The sequence below is a fragment of the Ylistrum balloti genome, unplaced genomic scaffold, assembly GCF_031769215.1.
Source record: "Ylistrum balloti isolate Yb309-2 unplaced genomic scaffold, AGI_CSIRO_Ybal_v1 Utg369560, whole genome shotgun sequence".
In the NCBI taxonomy this organism is placed as follows: Eukaryota; Metazoa; Mollusca; class Bivalvia; order Pectinida; family Pectinidae; genus Ylistrum; species Ylistrum balloti.
In genome coordinates this window covers 783,070-810,722 of record NW_026781861.1, presented here as the reverse complement: position 1 = coordinate 810,722, position 27,653 = coordinate 783,070, and the positions used below count along the sequence as shown (strand labels likewise).

Here is a 27,653-nt window from a genome sequence, read left to right as displayed (position 1 = left end):
TGTTCTGTCTGTACAAAGGCTTTGAATAGTTACATGTAATGCTCCTATGTATTTTTTACGTGTGATTCGTGTTTTCGGCTCATTTGGTAGTTGCCACTTGTGACAACATGACGCTTAACCAGTATTTGGTGTTTGTCGTTCTTGTCGGCTTTGCTGTTGCTGTAACAGGTAAGTTTATTTATCCTATTAATCTGTCTATATTACATTAGAACTGTCTTTTTCTTGTCTACATGTATGATTTGCGTTCTCCAGTCGTATTTTTTTCACAAAGGCTACTCCTGACTTTGATTTGGTATGCTAACATCATTTGTCTTCATGTTTTTTATGTACGTTGAGTACTCATGCTTGGTTACATATATATTATTTGTTGATTGGTATAATCCCACGTTAGTGCCTTTGTGGGTTTAGGGGTCTCCTTTTATGTATATGTAAGACACCTGAAGTTGTTTACTTGTTTACTGGAATATTCCATGACATGGTAAGTATGATATACACGTTTATATTCTGTCTTGTACTTGACAACAACTAGAGAAACATATTTATTTCATAATTTCCCTTACATAATGAAGTATATAGACACATATTTACATAAAATTATATTTATATACCTTTGTAGATGATATCATACTCAGCCACAAGAACGTTCACACAGTGATGTATAAGACAAACACTTTAATAAAATTATATTTACAGTCCTTTGTAGATCATATCATATTCAGCCTCAAGTACGTTCTTTTCATCACAATCGTCAACCATGTATTATATGTTCAAAATTCATTATCCAGAATTTAATAAAAATGAGTAATTTTACTGCTCAGTTTTAAATCTAAATTTACGGAAGAAAATCTGCAAAAGATTGTCTGAAACGGTCTCCAATCCTTAACACTTTAGTCTATGTCTACGGTCAGAAATCAGGTCTTAATCTTTATGGTAGATCTGACTCGACTATTAAACCTCTATTCATGAATATCTGGTCTCACACAGTTTGGTCATGGCAGGTAAATTTGCTACCTGGTTCTTTCATGTCTACAATGCCTAATTATAATAAAAAGATATATATCTTCCACGTTCAAGACTTCGTCAATACGTTTCCCCACAATGCCTCCTGACAGCTTTATGCAGTAACAATGTCTTTTTGTATTTATTCCAGTGAAATATAGGAACAAAGTCATTTGATATTATATGAAATTATATATTATATGATTACTGATATGGACATTTCCCTATTTTCATTGTCGAATATAGATGAGGCGAATACGTTGGTTTTTAGGTGTTTCTCTGATTTCGTGTATAGAACAGTTTTGTGATACAGTAGATCTTTACCAGATAAAATGGCAGAATGCAACGAAAAGCATCCCTTTAAATGTCATCCTCTTATTTGTCACTCCAGACGTCAAAGAACGAACGAATATTGACCAAACATTTTTGGTTTACATATTTTGATTTTTTTCTTCTATTCTTCTATTACTTAAAAATGTAATATGAAAAAAAATTTAATTGCTCCTGGTTTATATATATTTCACTTGTCTGTAAGGATGTCTGTTTTTAATTGGTTTTTCATACTCGTGAAATACATTTTCAATTAAACCGGAAAGCAGTAATGGCTTCTATACACACATTGTAAAAAGCATTATGCATTCAGACCATACATGTTTTTCCTGTTCTCGCTTGATAATACAGTATCACGTGTACCTACTCGGGATAAAATTGAAATTATCATAGCTGATACTTGATAATATTTCATCAAGCATTTTTCGATGTTGTAGACAAAGTAGTTATCCGTTTCATTCATCTAAACCTCAGAAGTCCTGTTACTTTATCCGAATTACTCAGTGACGTCATTAAAAACCAATGACACAATGACGTCATTAATGAGCAAAAAATAATTTAAGTTACCTGGGAGATGAATCCATCAAACACCGCTTGTGGTGTTTATTTTGGTTCAAAAGTTTATGTCGATCGTAAAAGTATCTCTCTGTGAACAATATAAAAACATATATACTCATCATTTAACAAAACATTTAAAGCTTTAGAATTGCTCATTTACAGGTCATAATTTTTCTTCAACGTTTGATATTCGCCTTGCAAACGGCACGAACAACAGTTCTGGTCGTGTTGAGGTGTTTTACGAAGGACAATGGGGAACTCTGTGTGCAGACAGTTGGAGGTCCTATGAAGCTTTGGTCGCTTGTAGGATGCTTGGATTTAGGTGAGTTAGTTATAAGTGATATTGAATGGTAACCTACAAGTGGTCTAAACAACCAGAAAATACCGGTATACTAGTAATTTTGTAATCAACTCAATTAGGGCCAAGTTGAACAAATTGGGTGATTTAAATAGAGATCATTTAAAACGCTATTACGCAATATAACTTGGTGTCCGGAAAGAGCTAACGTCTTTTGTTTCATCAAAGATACCGGCCATGTAAATATAAATAAATTCTTTTAAGGTTTTATTTTCAAATTACAGCAAAGTTAACATGAAAACCAACAACCCTCCTAGATATCTAGCATCAAATACATTTGATTTCATATCGTACATATCAAAGTTACCCGAGACGAAGGGTAAATGCTGATGAATCTTTGTGTCCGAAGTCCATCCTTAAACAAATGATATTCTATTAAAGATGTAACGGATTTGTGTACAATTTCAATACAAATTGGCAGCTACATTCCATGGACAAATATGATCCATTTACACTAACCACGTGGTCCCTTGCCAGCAAGATACCGAACTCAGAAGGAAAGACTCTGATACCTGATATGGTTAAATGAATAATTTTCATGGATAGGAGATCTTGAACTATGACTATTATGGAACCGCCAGATTTATTTTTGTCTCAGCGAGAAAAACAAGAATCAGGAGCGACATATTTTAATTTCAGTCAAACTTCGATGGTCCGAAGAAAGCGAAAAGAAAAAACCTTCGATATATCGAGACCTGTTCTTGGCAGTTATATCGACATTCCCATGGTCATTACCATGGTTAATGACAAAGCATTTCTACCCGAAAAAAAAAAAAAAAAACACACACACAGCATTTACTCATCACAAGTTGTAATATAAAGAGATATCACTTTATTAATGAAATAAGAAAAGTTTCATCATGGAACAAACAACTTAACTTTTAAAGGAAATTGACAAGGAATGGACGTACACGTAATTTCATGCATATAGTATTTTACGGATCGATTTTAAACGAAGCGAACCACAGCATTGAAGTGGTCGTCACGTGAATAAACGTTATATGTATTGTCCCATTTATAAAAAAGCAAATGAGTAACATATTGTATTTTTTTCGGAAATGACTAACACAACACATCTTCATCTTGATCTCAAGTTGTGAAAATTATCTGTGTTCTAACGACGGCTAATCTGACGTGAATAGTAAAGTGGATAATTGACAGATAAATCACAATTTTCCCATGGTTTTTATACGTAAACCTGAAGGTAGCGCTTTAAGTAGGAGGACATTCATCACAAAGGGTTTAGGTCCTTTTTGTTTCACAATTCCAAAATTTAGACACTATTTCAGTGTATATGATTTTACCACAAAAGCGTCGATGAACATCAACAATGTCCCATTATTTTTGTATGTCTACATTTTGATATCATGACTTATTAATAATGTTAAATTTTGTTTGTGTTAATGACCACGTAACACTGAGTTAACAACAGCACGCTATCGTAACTTCTTTGTCATGTAGCACTCTTTGTTAAAATGCTTGAAATTCTATCGCGGAGCGCAAATACCTGTTCAGTAAGTACAGTACAGAAATGTTCAATAACAAGAACGTTTTTAACGTATTGCCAATGAAGGAAAGACTGACTGTGTCTGTTGTTCACTCGATAACACTTTACATCAACAAGAGCTACCACGTAACGTTGACAATGACCAGATGTCACCAAGACAGCACAGATAGCTAAATGGACCTGCGAAACTCGTTTCGGAGTCACTTCCTGTGATAGTTAGGTTATTTGTTCTAATCATACGTCAAACTGTCATGTTAAACCTGACATCCCTAAAATTCTGCTATCGAAAAATAACATCATTGAAATGTAGAATGCGCGAAACTTATTTACACGTACTATATCTTAGATTTGACAATTCACCATTGTTTCATATGAAGTGGCCCTTGTTTGTTTGATCCATGTTGGGTGCGTGGGTTGCGAATCGATTTCCCGAATGGACGTGAAAAGGTCGGGGAGGGAGTCAGCTCCTGGGATTCATCCCGGGTACTCATGTTTCCGCCAACATTAACACCACTCTTGTGTCTGCTGTCTGGCCAACCAGGGTAATTAATAGTTGTTGCTATAACTTTAAGTATAAGTTTAATTAAATATTTGGTCCCATCTCCTGTGAATGCCGTCGTCACATTTCCGTATGTTTTGCAATCATCTTATCATTGAAAGCATTCAAATTTTGGTTTCAGTTATGGTCTGAATGTAGGAACGGCGTTCTTCGGTACTGGCTTTGGTTCGCCTTTGATGGAAATTGAATGTGACAGCACGGAACAAAATTTAGAAAATTGCTCAATCAGTGGTTGGGGAATCGACAGTTGTAATCAGAGTGGAACTGCAGGTGTGATCTGTTTCTCGACAGAAAAAGGTAATAGTTCAAGAATAGGATGTAAATGTTACTGCTAACATTAATTTATCCAGATAAGTGAGATTTAAGAAAGGAATGAAATGGAATTTTAAAATCACCAATATAAGCCATGTCCTGTCGACTTTTTTTTTATCTATTACTCATATATTGCTTTCCTTCTGTAATGTTGGTTGCAGATGTATTGTTCTAGGGACACATCATAAATAATCTAAAATTCTGTTTTCAAAACAAATTATTAAATGGTACAAGACCTCATATATTTTCGTAAACTCAACCTGAAACACTCAAATCCAGATAATTGTTTCAGATCGTTTGAGAACTATCACGTTGCTTGATCTGAAATAAAAAGTGTATAAAAAGATCGAGATGATATAAATGTAAGCATGAAATGGGATATTTTGTCTGTGGTTAGATTTTAGTGTATGTGGCGCCTGGCTTAAATGGTGTCGTTTGCTTCGTTTAACGTCTTATCAACAGCCAGGGTTATTAAAATATGGCTACTTGATGCATGCGAGGTGAGTGCATATGTTGAGTGCGTGTGTTTTGTGAGAGTGCGAAATATTCGTTTAAGCCGATGTATGATAGTGCAGAACTGAAGCCGATTTTACAGTCCTATCTTACTGAAGTATATTGCGGGAGATCTCCAAGAGGATAAACCACCATTTGGTCACAATATACAGATAACGGGTATATCACTCATTACACAACTACAATGCTGAAAGGAGAAGCAGGAAGTAAAAACCATTTTAAAGTGCTGTGGTATGTGTCGGCCGGGGATATAAGCCAAAGTCTTTCTCACAAATGTTAATTTGTGGGTCACGTGGTAGACTATAACAAAACAATAAACTGTTCAACATTGGTTTACTCATCTTCTATCAATGTAACACAAACAGCGCACACCTCTTCTCTGCAGGTTGATGGACATTCTGCTCGGTAACTATGCATTCAAGCACTCTTGTGTAAATGTCATAAAATGTCACCCCTTTGTAGCTTTCGTACCTCTATATCCATATCACTAACCATCCGGTAATTACGTACGTTTAGTAAGTCTGAAATGGACACATAACACGTTAAAACGCGATCAAGTTTAAATGCTCGGATATGTTTTATGGAATTTTCTAGAAAAGGATTTTGACGTCCGTCTTACGGGAGATCCAGGACCACATGTGGGACGTGTAGAAGTGTACTTCGCTGGTTACTGGGGAACCGTTTGTGACTTCTTTGACTGGGACAACAAGAATGCTAACGTCACTTGTCGAATGTTGGGATACAGGTACTACACATTAATTAATGTATTTTGGGAATGTAAGCGATTAACACTCATGACAATCTCTAAGACGTGCTCTGGTCCTTGTCATATCATCCTTGAGCTGAAATATAAACTCACATCAACTGAAAAATCCATGTTTATCAGGTAGATGTCGTTTTCTATGTCGTGCACAACATGCATCAAAAGTTTATATTAGCCGACTAATAACAATGGACTCCCTGAAGGATGCCATCCCCGATACTCCGGGGATTACAATCACTTTCGCTCTCTGCACCTCTGGATTATTTTATGGCAAAACTGAAAGGGATAAGCGAATTAATTTTATTGGTCAATAGCTTGTTTCAAGAGAAGGGAAAAACTGACCAATCACAGACTGATATGACCTTTTGAAGATCATAAATGAGTTACACCCAGCTTCAAAGTCAAAACATTATACCGTTATGTGACCTCGAGATTCGCTTGATGTACATCAAATTATCAAATAAGTCTTCTCGTCTTATCCGCAAGGTTTTGCACGTGGAACGGTTCAATTTTCCAATTTTACAATGACATGTCCCAGTAGTGAGAGAGCGATGGTGAGCGTAACCTCTAGAGTTATGGATGATGGAGGGATGCATGTTACAAGGATGAAGAACTACCACAAATGATAACAACGAATATACATAGATATCAAAGATTCCATTAAATGTGAATCTGATACAATACATCATCATTTTAAAGTCGGTATCTTTATATTCATTATATTTAGTAACGGTCGTCGAGTCTTTCGAACCAATCGTTATGGCAATCTAACAGAACCTGTATGGATGGAAGGAGTTCAATGCAACGGTACGGAAGAAAGTTTGGCTAGTTGTTCATTTCACGGATGGGGTCAAGTTCACAGCTGTGAAAACTATCCTGCTAATGTGTTCTGTTATAACACCACAGGTATGTTTAAACTTAACTACTCAAATTCAGTCGCTCTCCATGTTCAGTATGCCGAAAATATTATGTTAAAGCAAAGACTGATCCTGAGGTCCTGGACATTAGTATGACTCCTCTCCGTCAGTGTAGCTAGATTAAAAGGTGACAATATTATGTAAGTAAATGACGGGCTGTGTTTATAATAACTTCATGAAAGATCTGGTGACATAACCAAAAATTAAAATATAGAGTCTCAAAAGCTTGTCTCCCCAAATGGAGGTGTATGTAGCAAATTCTTTGAAATTTATCTTCTATAGAAGAATGACAGAATTTGGTGTAAATTTGGTCGGAATCGGACCCTTGAGACTGGAGGGCGAGGATCAATAGTAGAAATAGAGAAATCACTTTACGATGTTGCTGTTAGAACGAAATTGTGTTGATCAGATTTGATCGGAAGCATCGTCGGAGAGAGGAAACCAATTTGCTATTAAAGATGGGTTCTGAACCAAATAGTGCATATAATGAAGAGCAATTTCTTTGCAATCCTTCTTCAGGAGACACAGGACATTTAGCCAGAAGCATTGTTTGGTGAAGGAGAGACAATTCAGGGACTAGATCCAATAGCGGATTTTTTTTCTAATTCCTAAAGAAAATTGAAATTTGGTACAGGCACCGGTTTTGATTAAACGGTGATTTTTTCTACAATTGTTTTTGGTTTTCAGACTGACATATCTGAGTAAATATGATAGGCTATAGAGCCTCTTGTATCTATTATCGGACAACAACAATTGTTGTATAAAGGGAAGAAAGCCGTACACACATTATTATTTGACAGGTAACTTTCATACGTTTTCTTTGAGCAGTTTCTACAGTAGATATTCGCCTAGTGGACAAACTCAACAGTTCTGCTGGGCGACTGGAGATATACTACGGTGGACACTGGGGAACTGTTTGTTCAGCAAAGAACACCTTTAACGACAGTGATGCTACAGTCGCTTGCAGAATGCTTCATTACAGGTGAAACATATTTATTGAACATGTAAGACATTTAATTTGTCGTTAACAGTGAAACTTCTCTTAAGACCACCACGGGATTAAGACAGTTCTTTCTGCCCAATCTGCATGATTATAGTTGTGGTATCTCAAACATTTCAAAGTCACGACTATGTCCGGATTAGGCTGAAGAATTAAATCCCAGACGCGGGTTGGGACCAAAACACTGGATCAGTTCTAACATTCCCTTTGATTTTATTCCCTGATTTCAAGCAATGTTATATGGTGATTGGATTGAAATCATAACTTCCCCGAGGTTATGACTCAGGAATCAAGTCAATAATGGGAAGACAAGACCCAAAAGTCAGTTTGACCCTTTGACCTCAAGGCCATTAATTTCATCAATTCTAAGAAAAGGACTTGTTCATAATTATAATTAAATGTGATATTACCCTCTGCTATCTGTAGGTGTACAGAAGATTTTCTAAAACGACCCCATCCCATTTTCTCCTATTTGGCCCCGCCTTTTAATCTCAGCCCCACAGATTTAATAAAATCATATAACGTTTAAGCAATGTTCCATTTCTCTTTTTGCCAAATTTACCTGATATGTATCGATACATATTTACATGAAATACTGACCCCAACTTATCTTTTGACTCCTTGACCTCTTGACCGTAAATTTCATAAATTCAAAAAATGGTTATTTGATCATTAGAATCGAATGTGTCATTAATGAACGATATATAACATAAGAAAAACAAAAATTGCAAACTTTATATATATTGTTTGGTATGGGACTTAATGCTAATGAGTTAGGATTGTTAAATTCCAGTAGTGGAAAGGTACTGGAGGGATGGCAGGGTGTACCAAATGAACCCATATGGATGGCCAATTTAGGATGTTCTGGTACCGAGGCCAACCTGGCAGACTGTCCTTTTGACGGTTGGGGTGTGGTTAGCTACTGTGATAATCAACCACGTGTCTTGTGCTTCAACGAATCAGGTAAACCTGACAACCCTTTTGTGCCTTTGTTTATGTTTGTAATCTATAGTGAATTTAGAACTTAAAGTATACTTTGTAATAATATTGAGATTAAATTGATATCTACGAAAGTAAAATATATTAACATACCTATGTTCAATTGATTTTTCTCGTGATTTTAGACATATATAAATGAGAACGTCTGTATGACTAATCATTGACTCTTGAATAAGATGCCTTTGTTTATTTATTATCAAATTTGATGCAATAAATATATGCAATTTTTATTTACATGCATGATGACTTAATAAATCTATATGTATATTATATGTTGCTACCTATGCTCGTGTATCATAATATTAAAATAAGTTTTGTACCACGTGACAATGGATCTTTCGTGTATAAGGTTGGTATATTTTTATCATTATCGGTTCAAAACGTAAAACAGGCCCTGGTCAACAGCGTCAGGTTTGTATATAATCATTTTCAGCATTTTAAATGTTTTATATATGATGTAATGTATGTATATTATTATATATGGTACTTTGTTAAAGTATTTGAAGTTCCAGGTTTCCTTATAACACTATTTTTATATGTGATATGTTTAAACTCTACATGAATGGTGAATTTAACAATAACAACATGCTGAAAACACGCATGAAAGTGTGACATCACAGCTTATATATCAGATAACAATAGACACCGTATGTAAATAATTTAGTCGATGCATGCTGCCCTCGTGGTTTCAGCAAAAGCATTGACGTTGATTGGCTTATATATACAACGGTTATCGTTGGAAATCAGAACCAATTCATGTTTCGGACATATAAAATAAAGTAAATGTCCTGTTTTGATTGGGTTGTTTTTACAAGAAAGGAAAAATAAATCTATCACCAAACTCTTATTCATATGGCATCCAGGAACATTTTATCGCACTCTTACAGGAACAATAGAAATTATCTTTCAGTTTTTTGTTACATATTTGACATCACAATGTAAAGGTAAACATGCTAATTACAATATAGTATAAATTAATACAAGTTTTTATCTATTTAATAGGTTTTTGGACCAAAAACTGACCCTTGGTATACACCTGTGGTTCACTACATTAAATAAGTTATAGTACAGGCCCCTGGGGCCTTTTGGATTCTTAAAACTCATTTCCTTGTTTGCCTCTCAAGGTTCTACTAATAGTACCCAGTTTGGTTTAAATTAGTTCGTGGGCTAAATTCTATTGTTCCTGTAAGATGTCTTTTGAATAGACAAGAAGTAAATACTTGTTTTTTCAGTAAATAGCATAAAAATACATAACACAACAGTATTTTTTTATATACAAAGTATATATGAAATCATACAGTAGTTGATAAGAACATAGCTTCCCTGAAAATAGACTTAAATGATAATGTTGGTCCAACAATTTCAAAATCTTTTTTTTAATTAAGAAAAATATCTTTAACAACTTTGATTTTCATATTGTAATGTAGGTAATATAAAGCAATTGAATAAAGTTAAAAACAACCCATTTACAACACAGACGATTTACTATTCCAAATATTCGGGTCCCGTGTAGAACCACGTCCACGTCGTGGGACCTGGTAACATGTCAGCTGAGATATGGCCGAGAGTTCTACAAGACCTGACCTGACGTTCCGGAAGGTCTAGGGTTTTATGAATCATTTACATCAACTGTCATATACAACCTGGACTTATCTTTGTAATGTCAAAGATAAGCCAGGTGGGGAAGCGAATATCAAAGAGATGTCACTTCTGGTTGTGTTGTGGTGGGATATCAGGGTATATGGAATGTATATGTCGGCGTGGTCCTTAATTACATGCATGAAGAGATACATATGATAGCATATAATTAGACGACTGCCATAATTGATATATACTATATGAACCTCACTTTCAAATTGGTTATCATCGTATTTCAAGTAGAAACCTGAATAATAATTTTATTAACTTCTGTAAATAAAAGTTCCCAAAAATTATATATTTATATCTGGTAAAATGCCGATATCACATGGTTTATCAGTAGTATACATTTGAATTATGGGTAATTTATTCCTCGCTAAATCTCAAACACTGAACAAAACAATACCGTCACGGCAACTGAATCTTAATCCATAAGCGATTGAAATGGGGTAAAATATGAAGAAAGAAGTTACCTTTAAAAAGATACAAGGAGATTAAAACCCATGCATTCCAGGAGAGATAACATTTTATTCTCCATCATCGACATTCGCAATGTAAAATCTTGATCAAAGTAAGTAATGTCACATTTCAAAATGAAAAAAATAAAAAGGCACCAAGTGGAACTAAAATGGAGCTTTTATTTGAAAATGAGAAAATATGTATCTACTTTTTTTCAGAAATAGAAACAGAATGAACAACGATCGAAGTCTGATTGTAACAGCCAACAATCGTTAAATGATTGGCTTGAAATATTTCTTCAGTAACAGAGGCATGTTTTTATCTCTAATTATGACTGACTTTGTCAGTTTGGCCTTCAGAACTAAAACAATGTCAATCAAGAATTGTTTACTAAGCATTTTATAAAGAATGTTGGAGTTCTTACAGTTTCTGATCTGACAACAGGTATGGAGGCGCATTAACACGCCTGTTGATATGTTATTTCACATTTTTATCTTTTGTTTGAAAATGTTTAAAAAATCAGGTTGTTAGCTTATTGCATTGATAATTCACACATACTTTCATACCTTTATTGTTTTCTACCGGTTTTCCAAGTTGCATTTGTTTGCTTTGAGCGCAAAATGGTAACTGGAGATAATAAAAGTGTTTAAGGATTTTAACGTCCTCCCAATAACCTGACTCATCAGGACGTGTGTCAAGAGGCACATCGAATGGAAAATAAAGTTTAGGATGACATAGTAAGAGAGGAGAGAAACAAGATCTCATATCTGAAACAGCCTGTTGATAATCAACAGTTGTATAATCATACTTAATATACATCACTTGTAACCAATGCCAAGCATTCATCAATCTGTTTCTCAGAATTGCTCTCAAACGCTTGATTACCTGATAACATGTTATCGGTGGCCAAAAGAAAAATGTTCTATATATGCTTTGAAAGAGGTTTAGTATTGCCATTGATAATGAGGTCACAAAATTGATGAAGTATTGGAGTTTTGCAGTACTTCTTGTATAATTATGAGTGAAATTTCAATGGAATTAGAGTTTATCAGAATTCTAAACAACTGTCTTATTTTTTTTTTAAATTACCAATAAACATGGGAGTTATTCGCCATACTTTTATCAGTCATCAGGTAAAGTTTTGTTTTTACTGTGGTTTAAAAAATACACTTACTGTGATGATATACCTAGTGAGAAATCAGACAAAATATAAATATATTTCATTACAACACACCAACTACATCATAATGTATGCAATATATCAATGTTGATGGATGTGAAACTGTTAAAACAATTGGCATGGACTGGATTTCAGATTTCTGTGCTTTCACTGCAAGACATTGGAAGTTGGGGCACAATTCCATAAAAAAATTTAATGTGTTAGATCAGACTTCCGGATAAAGAGGATAAACTGATATTAATGGCACTTGCTATGAACCGTTTATGCATTTTATATATCTTTTTTTTTCAAGGAATAAACACAGATATCATTTATGCTTCATAATTGGTATTTATTATATACAACTAAATTCATATCCAGTTCTTGCAGCTTACATAAATAAATACATAATCTTTTATCATGGACATCTGTTAATGACTTAATCACATGTAAGGTTTGAAGATTTTATATATATAAAAAGGCAGGAAATGAATTTTAAAATGTACCAGTTAAGTAAATTTTAAATCAAATAACACTTTTTTCCATTTCGTTTGTTTATATATTTATGCATTACAAAGTATAATACATACACTGAAATGCATGTACATTATGCATTCAATAAAAGATCAGAAAACACTACGCTGATATCAAACGTCTAATAAAACCATTATAATGTCATATTCCAAAATCAAAATTCAAACCATGGAAAAATTAGTCAATTCAGACCGAGTTCTGATCGCGAGTCAATTCAGACCAAGTTCTGATCGTGAGTCAATTCAGACCAAGTTCTGATCGTGAGTCAATTCAGACAAAGTTCTGATCGTGAGTCAAATCAGACCGAGTTCTGATCGCGAGTCAATTCACACTTATTTCTCGTGGTCTTATTATGTTAATTTCAGCAATGATTTAACAACAACAATGAGTAAGTTTGTATTGTATTGACATACGGAGTATGTTTACACTTATCATGAAGGAGAAAGCAGAAGTGGTTCATCCTTGAATGATATGGTCATGCATGAAAAATATTTCAGAATGTTCTTGACATAAATAATACTTTCTCTTCTCAGCTTCTTAAACACACAGACATTTCTTTTCACGCCATACAAGTTATATCAAATTGTGCTTGTAGAATTCATGATATACACAAACCCAGATCACAAACAGAACCGCCTTATATTCTTTAAAAATGTCCCTTTTTCATAGATGATCTTCCGAATCAGTATTTAACCCAATATTTACAGCAGATACTAACATACACTTTCAAGTCATACAAGATATATACTGGTCATTGTCAAAAGCCCTCTCATACTCTACAGCATCTGTATTTTGTTAGCATTTACTTTCTGTTACCATAAGTTTTTTTATTTTTATTGAATAAAGCATTAATGAATTACATCCATATTTCACAACTATCTTGAAAAAATTGTGGAATATATCAAATGATAAATGAATTGCTCCTAAACTAGAATATCTTTCTTATAATCAGAGATGTATTGCTCAATGTATCACAGTTAAGTGTCTTATACAACACTGAATATCAGACCAACATCATTTAATAATTCCTCTAACTCCAAAACATATATTATACATTCTTATGTACTTAAATTCATCCTAATTTTTTGCACTTGCATGATGATAATGTTTAATGTTTGTACATTAGAAAATAACATTTGTACAAAAGAAAGGACATTTTGATAGAATATCAAACATATTTTAGATAAAGCTGAAAAATTTAACATCTCTGCTTCACAAAATACAGATAACGCAGAGTAATAATTCCTATAAATATGTACCTATGTATTGTAACATTTTAAGAAAACACATCTTTATCCCGCAAATATTCGCAAAATATTATGACTTGTTATCAATAATATCAGCTCACTACCAGACACATACATTCAACTCTCTTTATTAGTACAGACTGGTAACACACTTTCAGTATCTAACCTTGAAGTCAATTCTTTCTTCCTTAAGATATTTGTTAATGATTAATTCAAAAGAACTTATCAAGGCTATTTATTTAACTCCTTTAAACATTGCCTTTATTTATGCTAGCCATCCCTGTGTTTATATATATCAATGTGAGTTTTAAATTTTCTCAAACTTTTCTTCCTGAAAATATGTCAAAATCATATATCCATTTTTAAAGTTTCTTAATGCTTATGAAATCTCATACTGATACAATTTACATTTTCAAACACTTCAGAATCCCTCATTTATGTCGTAAACTCACCTTACAATGAAGTGATCAATCATATCATATTTTAATGATATGCTGGAAAATGTGCAAGACAATAAATGTGTCCTGTGCAATTCATCTCAATCTAGGGATCTCCATCTTCAGTACAGATTTGTGATTTCAGCCTCTCACACAATTTACTCATCAACAAGTATTCTATTTTTATGTGAAGGACCGACTTAAAGCAGAGTGGTATTGTTTCACTTAAATTCCACAAATCAATTCTCACACTCCCTAATAACAGATATGCTCCAACAACAAATAGAGAGAAAAAAATCAGCAAGGATATAGATGAAAAGCACTACTAGGATGCAGCATTGACCGTTTCTGATGATTCCGCCACTGGGGGTACAACTGATGACACTGCTGACGCAGAGGGGCTTGCTGTAGCTGTACTCAGGTCACCCGCAGCACCTGTCTGTAGAGGAAGAGTGCCAGCCACACTCTGGGGCATCTGTGGCAAATCTCCCACTGCTTGAGTGGGGATAGTAAAGTTTGTAGGGAGGTTGGGGAGGGAGGCTGGCATGGACGTTGGTAGACCAGCTATGGGAGGAATTACAACACCTGGAGGTGCAGCACTACCCATCCCAGGGGGCAGCACTGATGTACTGGATGTCATACCTAGATAAAATAATACATTATACTCATTATACAATCTGATGTGGAATTCACCTCAACCAACCAAAGGAATCTACAGATGTCATGTGCAAAATGTTGCCTTGTGTCAACGGAAAGTTTTATCTATGAAGTCATCAAATAATCATCTAACTAAAGTAGAACAGTTAACAGATAAATTCACTTCTCTTTGATAAATATACTGGCCCAATTGAAGATAAAAACCATTAGCTTAGAGACCATATATGATAAACGTACTGAACTAGGTTAGGTTAAGATTACTGTATTCCTGGTTATAAGCCACATTTTTTTTTCGATGGTCGGGCGTACAGCTTACATACCAGAGTAGCTTATAAGTGCAAAAAAAAAAAAAAAAAAATACATTGGCAGAAAGAAAAACAAACAAAAAAAACCAATGAAGTTTACATCCTGGGATCGATAGGTCATGGGTCAAATTCTAGAACTGCCATGCTTGTTTGTGATAAAAATGACTTAGTGTAACTTACAAGAAATAATATGGGCCTATCATAATTTTGTCAAGCAAAGACCTCCACTAACATTTAACAGCACAGATACTGATGGCGATCTTGCGAAGTAAACATTTGAACGTCAGACTATATAACTGTGCAAAGACAATCTTTGAGGGCTCCCAAGCCAAATGAGTATGACATTGCTATTTTACGTTTTTGAATCACATCAATAAAATAAAGGATTATCTGTACTACTCGTTTGCAAACTTATATTAAATGTTTCACTGATGATCTTGAAAAATTGCCATCTGTTGTCTGTTATATTAATGAACTTTGATCAAAACAATGGCTGCCACATCATAAAAAAGGATGATGCTTACATTCCAATGTAAGCTAATATATAGAGTAGATCAAATTGAAAAAAGAATATTGTGAAAAGTTGGTTCTGTGGCTTATGTATTGGTGCAGTTTATAACCCAGAAAATATGGTAATAACTAAAATTTCCAGATTAATTTTTCAGTATAATGTTCTTAAATCTTACCTGGCAGGGACGGAGTCATGCTGACAGGTAGTGATGACATTGCTGGAAGTGCCCCGGGCTGCATCCCCGGCAGTGACATCGGCATAGTCAAAGGAGGTAATGAAGATAAGTTGGGCATGCCTGCCAGGCTAGGCATCCCTTGTAGGTTGGGCATTGTGCTTGCCGGTACTGGAACATTTGAATAATGATGGTCAAATCATGTCAACTTTATTTTACAGTAGATGAATTTAATATAATTATAATACAAATATTGCTTTCCGTTAAAGCTAAAAGATTTCACTAAAAAAAAACAAGAAGCCTACAGGCCTCAACAGTCATCAGAGAGAAGGGTTATTTTTTTTTAACTTTGAATGAAATCTTACTAAGAAGCAGTTTTCCATGATGCAGATTTGTAGTTTTGATGAGGAGTAGGTAACTAGACTTAGAAATGAGAAGTGATGAATTTTTCATATAGATATATCAATTCTAAGAACCGCAGACACTTTTTTTTTATGAGAATTTCCAACTCTACTTCATGAAGGAAGTAAAGCCCCAACCTCTGACAGGTTGTTTTCACCATCAGACAATACATACACATAAAACTTACAACTGACACCTGTGAGAGGTGAAGAAAAGTTTGGCATTGGTGAAGGTTGAAGGGGCTGTCCATGTCCAGCGCCACTAATAGCAGATGGAATCACCGGTATGGTCGGGGAACCTTATCCAATTAAAATGGCAGATATTAATGGAAATTACTGCAAAATCATCATACAGTTTTGTTTTTACCTTAGTTTTGCGGGGATTTAGGGAAGACAAAGACAGTGTTACCATATTGGAATTGATTGCGATATCAAATCTATAAATAGTACATTTTAAATATACCTATTTTTTCAGTAATCATATTTTAGTGCCTTTTGTGCTTAAGGTGTATGACACTTAATTCAATGCCTCTGTGTGTCAAAAAGTGATTATGCTTTAAAATTTGATTATGTCAAATTAAGTTTATATACTTTAGTCGGTGAATTCAGCAATTTTGGATGTGTTCACAGGGATTGAATTTTTTACGCATGTCTACAGGCATATATAATGTACTTACTTAGATTTGTTTCACACTAAAATGATTGCTGAACATTTAGTTTTGTACAATCTTTAATTACCATGAATAGAAACAAAGAGAAATCTCAAGCAAATGATACCAATAAATACAGTACATGCATGATGTTTAAAAGTCAGAAGGTTTGATCCCCTCCCTTTTCTCCGAAATGACAAGATGAAAAACTTACCTGTATTTATAGACATTTGAGCCATACTGGTAGGCAGCCCTTGCGGAGAATTACCAAGAGAAACCTGCAACACATGAAATATTTTTATGTTACCAAAAATAAACTCAAGAATAAAGAATTAAGGGAAAAAACTTAACATTTAATAGTTATGAACTCATATTAGGTCATAATTCAGGATTTCAACAATTCAACGCCTTATATATCACTTTATCAGAGCAGCAATAGATGCCTTGATGTAATTAACAAATAGCCATATCAAAGGAAAAACCAAGACATTTCTTCTTCATTATTTAGTCTTAAAACAAGATTTCACAGGTGCTGATACATAGTAACATTTTTATTTATTTTACTTTATCTATGATATTTTAGCTTTCAGCTTACCTCTGCAAATCCATCTGGAGACTTCTGCGGTGTTTGAACTGAGGTTGCTAGTTTCTCTGGAGAAACATTTGAAGGGAACTGTCTCTTTGGTATCCTGTGTAAATATCCATATCCAATACCACATCCCAGACTGAAAAGGTGTAAGAGTTCACAATCAAATATTTTCTTTTTACACCCAAACAGAAATCAGAGGAATACTTATGGTCAGCATTTTGCTTGTTTACACTGCAAATCAAACAGAAAATTAATGAAAAATCATGTTAACATATTCCAGTAAACAACTAAAACAGAAAAGCCAAAAATCTTTAGCAAACATCACATTGAAGTTCTTCAACTTGTATCAACATTCATTTTGAAGTTTCAGGAAATTCATAGCAAGGATGAGAAACATGACATCAAATGAAAGGAGTGATTGTACAGATGAACGAGATGTGACAAAGTCAGAATGGGCCCTAGTTATCAATGTATCTAACATGGACAGCACTGAATACTGATATCAACACAGGACCTGAAGGATCTGAAATTCTCTAGAGTTGTAAATCATGAGGACAAATTTGCAAAGTATAAATATTTTAATGTGTGCAACACACATAATGATGAATTATGCAACTAATCTAAGGACTAGTCTTCCTCCTATATTTTGGTTAATCAATGAAGGGACCTTCTTCAGTTACATGTAGTTTGGAAAATCCAATAGTTGAGAAATTTTCAGTATATAAAATGCATCAACATCACAGCACCACATGAAATTCCATGAATATATAATAATGTCTGTTAGAAATAGGACCCTTGTTAGCCTCCAAGATGATAAACACTATATATATATATATACCCATTTGAATTCCTGTTTCCTGTACCTAACTCTCAAAGGCAGTTATCTCCCCTGCATAAACAACCACATCATGGTGCTGGTTTGGGTTGAAATAAATCTAACATTTTTTTAATCATTATTATTATCGTTTTCATTTCGAACAACAGTAAATGAAAACCTGACATGACCATCTCAATTTCGGGACACATATTGTAATTCAGATTGAATCTATTTCTCGGACATCAATCAAGACAAAAAAGTAACTGTTCTGAAATACAAGTGCAATACAGTACATCATGGTGACATTTCATAGGGGTTTTGAGATGGTATCAAAAGACAAAATATCTGACCTATACTTCCTACAAATTACAGCATCATATAAGTCCTCATGCTGGACTTCTTGTATTATTTACGATCTAAATGTGACTATAGTCTATCACCATGGTGAATATGGTGACCTGAACCCCTGTTCACCTCATGCTGTTAATCTTGTGACAACAGGACAGTAAGAAGTCCTGCAAATATCTTACAATAAATTAGATACACTAATCATAATTTAATAGGACAAGAATGTACATTTCTAATAGGTATTCTATATATACTAGCTCACCGAGACTTAAACAATTTGTTTTCTTATATTATATATGAATGATAGATGAATATTTTCCTAAACAATATTCAAAATTGTAAGGTCCTGCTGTTGTGTATTATTTCTTGAAAATCTTCTGTCTGTTTCACCTTTTTCTCAACAATACGAAAATAAAAGATTACTCTAAGTTTGAAATCAAATATTATCAATATTTGAAGTTTATCTTTCACATTTAAGGGTGAATTTGAAATAGGGTGTACTTAAACAGTTTGATTTGTGAGCACACATACCTGAATGTAAGTTTTAAATTGTGCTATCAAAACCTTCTCTGTATAAATGGAAATTATCAATTACAAATGGAAACTTTTTTTCTAGTTGATAGCCATCTTTGACTAATCACAATACTGGTAAATATACTAGATGGCCTATAAATTTAGTATACTATTCAAAGCCAGTCAATTCTCCCTATAAATCTAGTGCATTCCATCTCAGGAATAGTTGGAAATAGAATGACCTTTACACTATATAGAAACATCAAGTCATTAACAAAAATTTGGTAGGAGTGGATTGCAATGTTATTGTAACCATAAAGTAAATGCATACTAGAACACTGACTTGCCATACACCTACTAATGATTTCAACTTTACATTTTACAGATCATATATTTATCAAGGGCAGGGAAAAAGCGAAACCATCCTGTTATTATATAATGCCCTTGTCTAAATCTTTGGATTTTGGATCACATCTGTCCACCTATCATTTTTTTAGGGGGTGACCCCACCAAGGGGCTAGCAGAGATACATGTACACAACCTATTTCAATGTAGGTTACCCCTGTCATTTTACAATGTTTATTATTCAAAGCCTTGGATTTAGAGCAAATTTTCATTAGATTATAAAGCTCACCAAGATGTACACCACCTTACAGGGTGGGGAGGAAGGGAGGGAAGCCATTTGTGGTGAATGCTACGAAAGCACTAACAAGTGAAGTTTAAAATAATTGTTAGTATTTGTTGTATACCGGACCTGACAGGAAAACATGTTGGCAGAGAAGACAGGGGAGGAGAGATAAATCAAGTTTTCCAAACCTTTCGCCATTAGTTTTGTTCTGGAAGCTCTGATCGTCATTTTTGGTTTGGATTAAGTTTTTTTCTCAAATTTAAATAAACATCCGAATAATCAAACAGAATCTGACAGTGTAGTTTTATTGCGTACTAGAAAGTTGGGGATAATCAAGCAACAATGTGACAAATTAATAAAGTATTGTTCTCCTTGTACCAATAGAAATATTCTTACCTTCCATCCTCACCAAACGTACTAATAAAGATTAGAAATACAATCATAATGTAATTTGGCTTCAGAAAATAAATGTTCTGTGATCTCTCTCTCTCTGGATATAGCAATAAATTTTGTACAATTTTTTTAGTCATTTCCAAAAGTGGGTTCTCCAAATTTCAGCGAGTCCCATAGGAAAATCAAAAGTCTCTCTCTGGATATAGCAATAAATTTTGTACAATTTTTTGAGTCATTTCCAAAAGTGGGTTCTCCAAATTTCAGCGAGTCCAATAGGAAAATCAAAAGTCCTGGATTCAGATATCTGAGTCCCAAAAATCAATGTATAGGTGAAGTATTTTTTTCAGTAATTTATGTCTAGAATGAGAAACAGTTTTGTTTTTATACAGAATTTTATATTTTACAGTCTATATATTATACACCTGATCAATTATCTGTGATTTTGATATTAGACAAGTCACATAACGATTATGAATGTACCTTCCATCTCCTCCCCAAGCTCCATTAGGTGTGATCGTGACCTCCCGACACGAGTCTGATTCTGTGTTGTAGATGTACAAACGCAGTGGTTTACCTTCATGAGAGTCTATCAGTGTAAACAAATCCTCGGACTGAAAAAGATATTTCATCAGTTGAGTATCTCATTAAAACTTCTCATGGAAACATTGAAATGATATTATTTGTAACAGCTTGATATGTAAAAGTGCTAGATATTCATTATTTAAGACGAATTTAAAACTGAGATATTTGTATAATACATGAAAAGTATAGCAAATACCCTGTCCTTAGATACATTAAACATTTTACTTACTACATAAGTTAATCTTGCCAACAGTTACAACAAATTGTTAGAAAAGGAAAATAGATTAGATTTAAAAAGTCCAAAAACCTGTTTATTGCGACAACACATTTCTACATTTTACAAACTCTTTTTACAAAGACCTTGCATTAAGTACATTATTTCTAGTAGAAAACGAATAGTCATATTTGTACCTCATGCAGCACAGAGTCAGCCCCGATGATGTAATCAGTGTTAGACTTGAGACCAGCCAGGTCTGCTGGAGAATTTGGTTTTACCTCCTGTTCAAAAAGTATTAAGACACAACTTTCACAAAATGGTTGATGAAATTGCCTTCTTGCCTGACTTGTTTACCTCACAGAATTGTTGAATTTTGAAATTCAGCTTTTCGGACATTAGTTTAACAAAAAGGATTGTAAATAACTTAAATCTGAAGAAGTATTTGCTTGCAATACATTTAAGTTCTGTTCAAGAAATCATAGACTGGCTTTTATCTTGTAAATAATAAAATAAAGCACAGAAAAAGATATGCAGATTTCTACCACAAGACAGAAACTGTTGATAAGGAACTGGAAACTAACTCTGACATAAGGCTTATGTATTCTGTAATTGATATTATATTTACTATATTACAATACAACATTTTTATTGTGGATGTGGTTAGAGTTGATCAAATTTGAAAAACCAAACAATGAACTGAATATCTTAATTCAGATATACTCCATATTTTGACTTACCAGCACATGCCAGACATTTTCATTAGCCCCTTCAAAGGAACAAAACCTGCAAAAAGTAAGATGTGGTTATGAACAGAATTTCAAACAATTCTTTCCTCAAAGTTATGTTAAAAAAAAATTGTCTAAATTTACAAAATGTAATATTCTATTCGGCATGGTTGCAACATCTGGAATAATGGATTAATCTACACTGTTGTCCGATTAGTGGCTTTGGCTAAAATTTTATTAAATATTTCTTTCTTATTTAAGTCTTTTCTTCATAATCACATAAATCTAAACTAAACTGATGCTCTAGAACACAATATTCAATAACCATTAGACTGATTTTATTAATAGGTCTACCTTATTAAGATGTACCATAAGGATGCATTCTTTTTATATCTGACATACATGTACCATACATGGCAACCCATTCATCAATAATCTTTTAACTCTTAATCAAAAAGTTGTTTTAATAAAATTCTATTTGCTTTGGATCTGTTTATCTTTTCTTGTCCTTTGTAGTGGTATATTTACATCCCATATCTTTTTATTACGATGTCGATATATTTTCAGTTTTAAACAAATGTGGGAGCTACATTTTTTTAATTAACACAGTATAGAGTATCTCATAAGAAGGTAATTCCATATCAGTGTTCCATAACTATTCCACTATACATAAAGTACAGGGCTCTCGATCTGCCAAATATCGGCCCCATTCCCAATGCAAAATAGCATCTTTTCTTCCCAATTTAGACCCCCAAGTTTTCCCAGTTCTAAGGAAAACAGCGTTATTTTTAACCAATTCTAAGGGCCACGGGTCCCAGTCCCAAAATGGGGTGCGAGAGCCCTGAAGTATCTTCACTGATGTCAATATTGAATATTTCTTGCCGTTGTTTTTGGCTATATATTGGTTTTTCTGAAGAAAATTTGGTAAGAATATCAAGTGACTTTAACTTGTGTATGAAGTTAATTGATTAAATTGTATTGACTTATAAGCACATTTACAATAACATTCTGTAGAATTGCCCTTTAGTTTCTTGGTATGGCATTAATAACCATTATAATAATAATCTTTATCATTCACATCGATATTGTAAATTTGAGAGAATGTCTCATAAGGCATGAATTGGCTGTTTTGCAATAAATCAGAAACAAACAAAACACCAGTGAAAAAAAACCCTCTATTGTCTTTTTCAATTAAACATGGTAGCACTTCATTTCATACAGTTATTGATTATCAAGATGTCAAAAATGTTTCAAGTTGAAGAATGGGATATCAAGCCAAGAGAATCATTAAAATGGCATTCATTAGATTCTCAACAGTATATGTTTTTGACTTCCGAAAACTTTTTAAGATTTGGGAATTGATTTCTGAAATGCTGACCATCAACCAAGTAGCCCGACAAATGTCTGTTAGATGTAAAGTGAACCATCAGTTTCCTATATAAATGTAACAAAATTATTCTCTGTGTTAATGCCTCTGCCAGAAATCAGATCACGAGACTTCTAGGATTTACACAAGTACATGTATTATGTTTAGAAACTTAATAATCTCATTTAAGAAAATGAACTGAAAACAACATGAAGATTTATCTTTACCAGACAGACAGTGACCAATACAGGAACAGTTTGAGTATACCTCTCACCTAATGCTTACACCCAGCAGTCCTTGACCACCCCAGTTATGACTGGGTAGAATGGTCACCTCACGAACAGACTGTGTTTTACTACTATAAACTGCCATTTTCACTGGTTTCTCTATGTTTGCCTTCAGAAGATCTTTAAGAGTATCATTATCCTGATTCTGTAAGAGAAAATATCTTTGATTACAAACTTTAAAGTATATCATATTATATTTTAGGAATTAATATCTTCACGATAAAATATAAAATGAAGTAAAAATTATATGTCTTATTTAATGTTTTATAATGTCAATTAAAATATGAATAGAAAGCAGAGCTAATTTTACCCGATAATAAGAAGTGCAAGCTGCATAACATGAAATTCTTATTATACTAGCTAGGTAATGCTACAACTAGTTGTTGACAAATTACCTCTCCTCGATCCTTTATAACTTTAATGACTTCCTGGAGGAGTTCTATCATTGTGTAAGAAAATTATTGATTTCAGAACACTCCGCATAATTAAATTACATGTCAGCTATGAATTAAATCTACTAGACATGAGTGTTCTACCTATACAATAACAGAAACTTGCCAGAAATACCAGTTCTATATTGTCACAATACAATTAACCTACCAGCCGTGTGTGTCCTATCGCTACAATAAAATCGAAGAATGCCTCCAATCCTGCTTTGTGCCCTGGGGAGCCCTCTTGCACCTTAAAATGAAAAGAAATAATATTTAGTAAAAGGGAAAACTCTGTCTCAAATCTGAAATTGGTCTGATACTGAGAAAAATCTTCTTTTTTTTTTTTTAGCTATAATCAGTTTACTTTCTGTTGAAGTCATTGACTGATAATGCCTAAACAATCTAAAAATATCTCAAATGAATCCGTGAAGACTAAAAATGTATACCTTGAGCAAGAAAATACAATAAAATGTGCTTGATTTTCAGTGTTGTTCGAAGATTTGATCTATATGTGTATTGCCGACTACAGGGTCATCAGAGTCAATGACTGTCGTCAGAGTGGTAGAATTTCATTAAAGGACTCGATTGTGCAGAGAAATAAGCAATGTGTGAATGTCCATCTTGCTACAGGATGTCACAGTGTGCAATTACTGTTTGTCATTATCTATTTAGGGAACAGTGTGCTTGTTTTTTATGCTATACTGGAGATTAGACAATGAATTGTGGTTTTATCACAAGTTGTGTGTTAAAACAACCAAATGAACGATCTAATTTCCAGTATATATTAAAAAACAAGTATACTATCCCCATTCTAAAATAATTTGAGCCTAAAATTGACGTAATGATCGCAAGATAAATAAAATTCAACAAAAATGTTTAAACCATTGATGACACAGAAGCTCTAGCTGCCTTCTTTCCAGTCACGTTGTCGACAGATTCAGGTCAGGATGTAGGTCAATGCATAGGAAAAGACTTAAAATGTCTCCCTGCGTGGATTATATGTCAATTTTTTGTTTAATTGATTCCTAGTGTACATGACTGAAATTTGTTATGTCAGTCTGTGGATGGAGCAGGTATCTGTTCACTAAAGTAGACCCTTAAAACAACAGACATTGTGGAAAGTCAACAAGTAATCATTATGCGAGACTCATCTTAACTTGTCAGCACATTTCTTTCAAATAGAGATTGGGATCTATGTATCATTCTGTATACAATTAAGTTAGGAGACGGTACCATGTGACATAGGATTTCATTTAGTTGTGATATCAGGATTGAATTTGATCCCTAGAATGAGAATATCACTTATAGTACTGTAACTGTCTTTACTCACTTGAAGCAAAGGAAAGTAATTTGAAATATGTCACAAAGATAATCATAATTTCCATTCAACATTACGATGACAGATTTGACCATTCTGCTGTGATAAATTTCAACAATGTAGAGGATCTGCCTCAACATGAAAATGGCTGCCATCTTTTGGCTAGCATCAGTTTATGACTTCTGTCAATTTACCTAAACTATTCATTCAAGAAGTTTCAAGCAAGATCTTTCTTATAGAAAATGAAAGAACTTGTGGTATATAATATTGTAAAAGAAATGTTATCAAAACTTCACTAACTATGAATATTTCTTTTTCTTTAAAAGATATAATAGATTCGGCAAAAAGATATCAGTTAAATAAACAGCTGATCATTATGACATTTTGAGTATCGTTAAAGAAAACCGAGCGAACATTAGAACTATCAACATAATTAGTTTCTTCTTTCCCGAGGCTGTCATATGTTTGCATAAATTACTTAAGCATATAATATAGTTTAAACTATGCGCTGACGTTGAAACAAGGGCACAGATGTCGGTCACTTGTCTGCGCAATGCTCACACGTGTAACGTCAGGATCAGGTGGACATCTTGGGACAACTTCAGCCAGATTCGTACACATAGTGAATTTGGCTTACACGCACATCTCTTATAGACTGGTATTATCTAGGCTATTGAGATCACGTATGAATACACGATTTAGCTAATGCTTCACATTATTATTTCTTCAAATCTCTTCACTTCAAATGCGGTAAACAAAGTATTCAACGCCAATCAACTTGAAGTAGTAGGTAGATCGGTCAAACAATGTCATGTTTCCCAACATTTTCTCACTTCAGAAGTCAGTCCGTTCATGTCACTTACTCTGAGAACATGGTAGCCCTCTGTTCCACCGCCCGGAATTTCTGTGCTGAATGAACCACCCATCCTGTCGTTAAAAACAGGCAGAATGTCAGTCTGGTTCCACAGGTGATGCCGGTTGTTAATCCAATATGGCCACTACGTGGCATTACTAGAATTGTGGGTACACGTTTCCGGTTCATGTAATTTGCAGAACAGGGAATAACACGGACATTATTCCGGAAGATATCAAAGTTCAATCTATTTAAGTGGGCTATTCATCAAAATCTTTCCTGATATCACAATATTATTGTTTTTTTCCCACCCTGGTCAGATGTCAAAATAAATAAATAAATAAATAAATAAATAAATAAATAAATAAATAAATAAATAAATAAATAAATAAATAAATAAATAAATGTTACACAGCAATATTGAACAATTCTGAGCTGGTTATAGAGAACCAGTAGGTCCTGCACGCAGAAACAACATAAGGTAACATAACGCGGTAAGGTAAATAAATTCTGCTTTATGTGTTTTTGTTTATATTCGTCTCCACGAAAAGAGTCTTTTGGTGATATCATTGAAAGTTAGCAGACTTTTAAACATTGATGGAAACCATAATATCAAGATAATCGTAACATCGTTGTATAGAATATAGAACTATGACAAGCAGTTTTCACTTATTTAAAAGTTTATATATGTAGTTTGGGTAACATATGAAGAATTTTAATTTCAATGCCAACGCACTTACACATGTAACGAATGCATTAGAACATATAACACTTATACTGAATTTCTGCAATAAATTAAGAATAAATATGAAGTCGGGAAACGTTAGATTTATACCGCATTATCAGTCCAGCTAGTAGATATTGATCACATCTATATTAAAATACGTTCAAAGCTGTTAAAAAAAAAACGAAAAAAAAAAAAAAAAACTTAAGGCAATTATCAAATGTCAAAGCGTAGATAACTATGTTTAATCTCCCGTTTTCTGAATAGTTACATGTTAGAGATATAATTATCAAGTCAACTCATCCATCTTCCATGGGGTGATCCGGACCTTCCATTCCTATGAGAGATTATCCCACAGAATCTATTTCAAAGTTGTCCGAAAATTCCATACGTCTCTATTCAATTCAGAGGTGATAGGACCCACAGTTCGAAAAAGAATTAATTAGGGATTTCTATTCCAAAACAATACCATACTGTCTTTGTAGTTTTCAATTAAAGCAGAATGTTAAGATACAATTGCATGGACTGTTTTACAACTGTATTATCTTCTCCCTAATATTTCACACAAGATAAGGAGAACATGTCTTGTTTGGCTAATGTAACCAGGTATCAATCAACTGTACAACTATTTTGTTTATTTTTTATTCGAGAGAGATCCTAGTACGTTTATGCTGAATTCAAAATTCAAACTTGCTTCTCATCCGAACAAAATGCGGGATGTCTATCTCATGCCATGCAAAGTAATAAAAATTTAAAATCTTGATTAATGGTACAACCACTAAACCCCGGAGCGTTCCTGTTTCAGTTTCATTCGATCCACAAATCAATGGTGCAGGTAGGGCGTAATTTTAGCTTCTTCATCTACCACTATTATTTC

General features: G+C 33.8%; 1 protein-coding gene across 1 annotated transcript; it reads right to left on the bottom strand.

Moving 5' to 3' along the window:
• Positions 1–12,402: 12,402 nt before the first annotated feature.
• LOC132565349 (Golgi reassembly-stacking protein 2-like) lies at positions 12,403–26,178 on the bottom strand. The gene is made up of 11 exons (XM_060230025.1): positions 26,063–26,178; positions 24,051–24,131; positions 23,438–23,595; positions 21,810–21,855; positions 21,267–21,353; positions 20,754–20,884; positions 17,581–17,710; positions 17,200–17,263; positions 16,524–16,634; positions 15,938–16,105; positions 12,403–14,931 (listed from the first exon to the last, which is right to left on the bottom strand). The coding sequence occupies exons 1-11, from the start codon at positions 26,123–26,125 to the stop codon at positions 14,615–14,617; spliced, it is 1,356 nt and encodes a 451-aa protein (XP_060086008.1). The 5' UTR covers positions 26,126–26,178; the 3' UTR covers positions 12,403–14,614.
• Between the last annotated feature and the right edge of the window lie 1,475 nt (positions 26,179–27,653).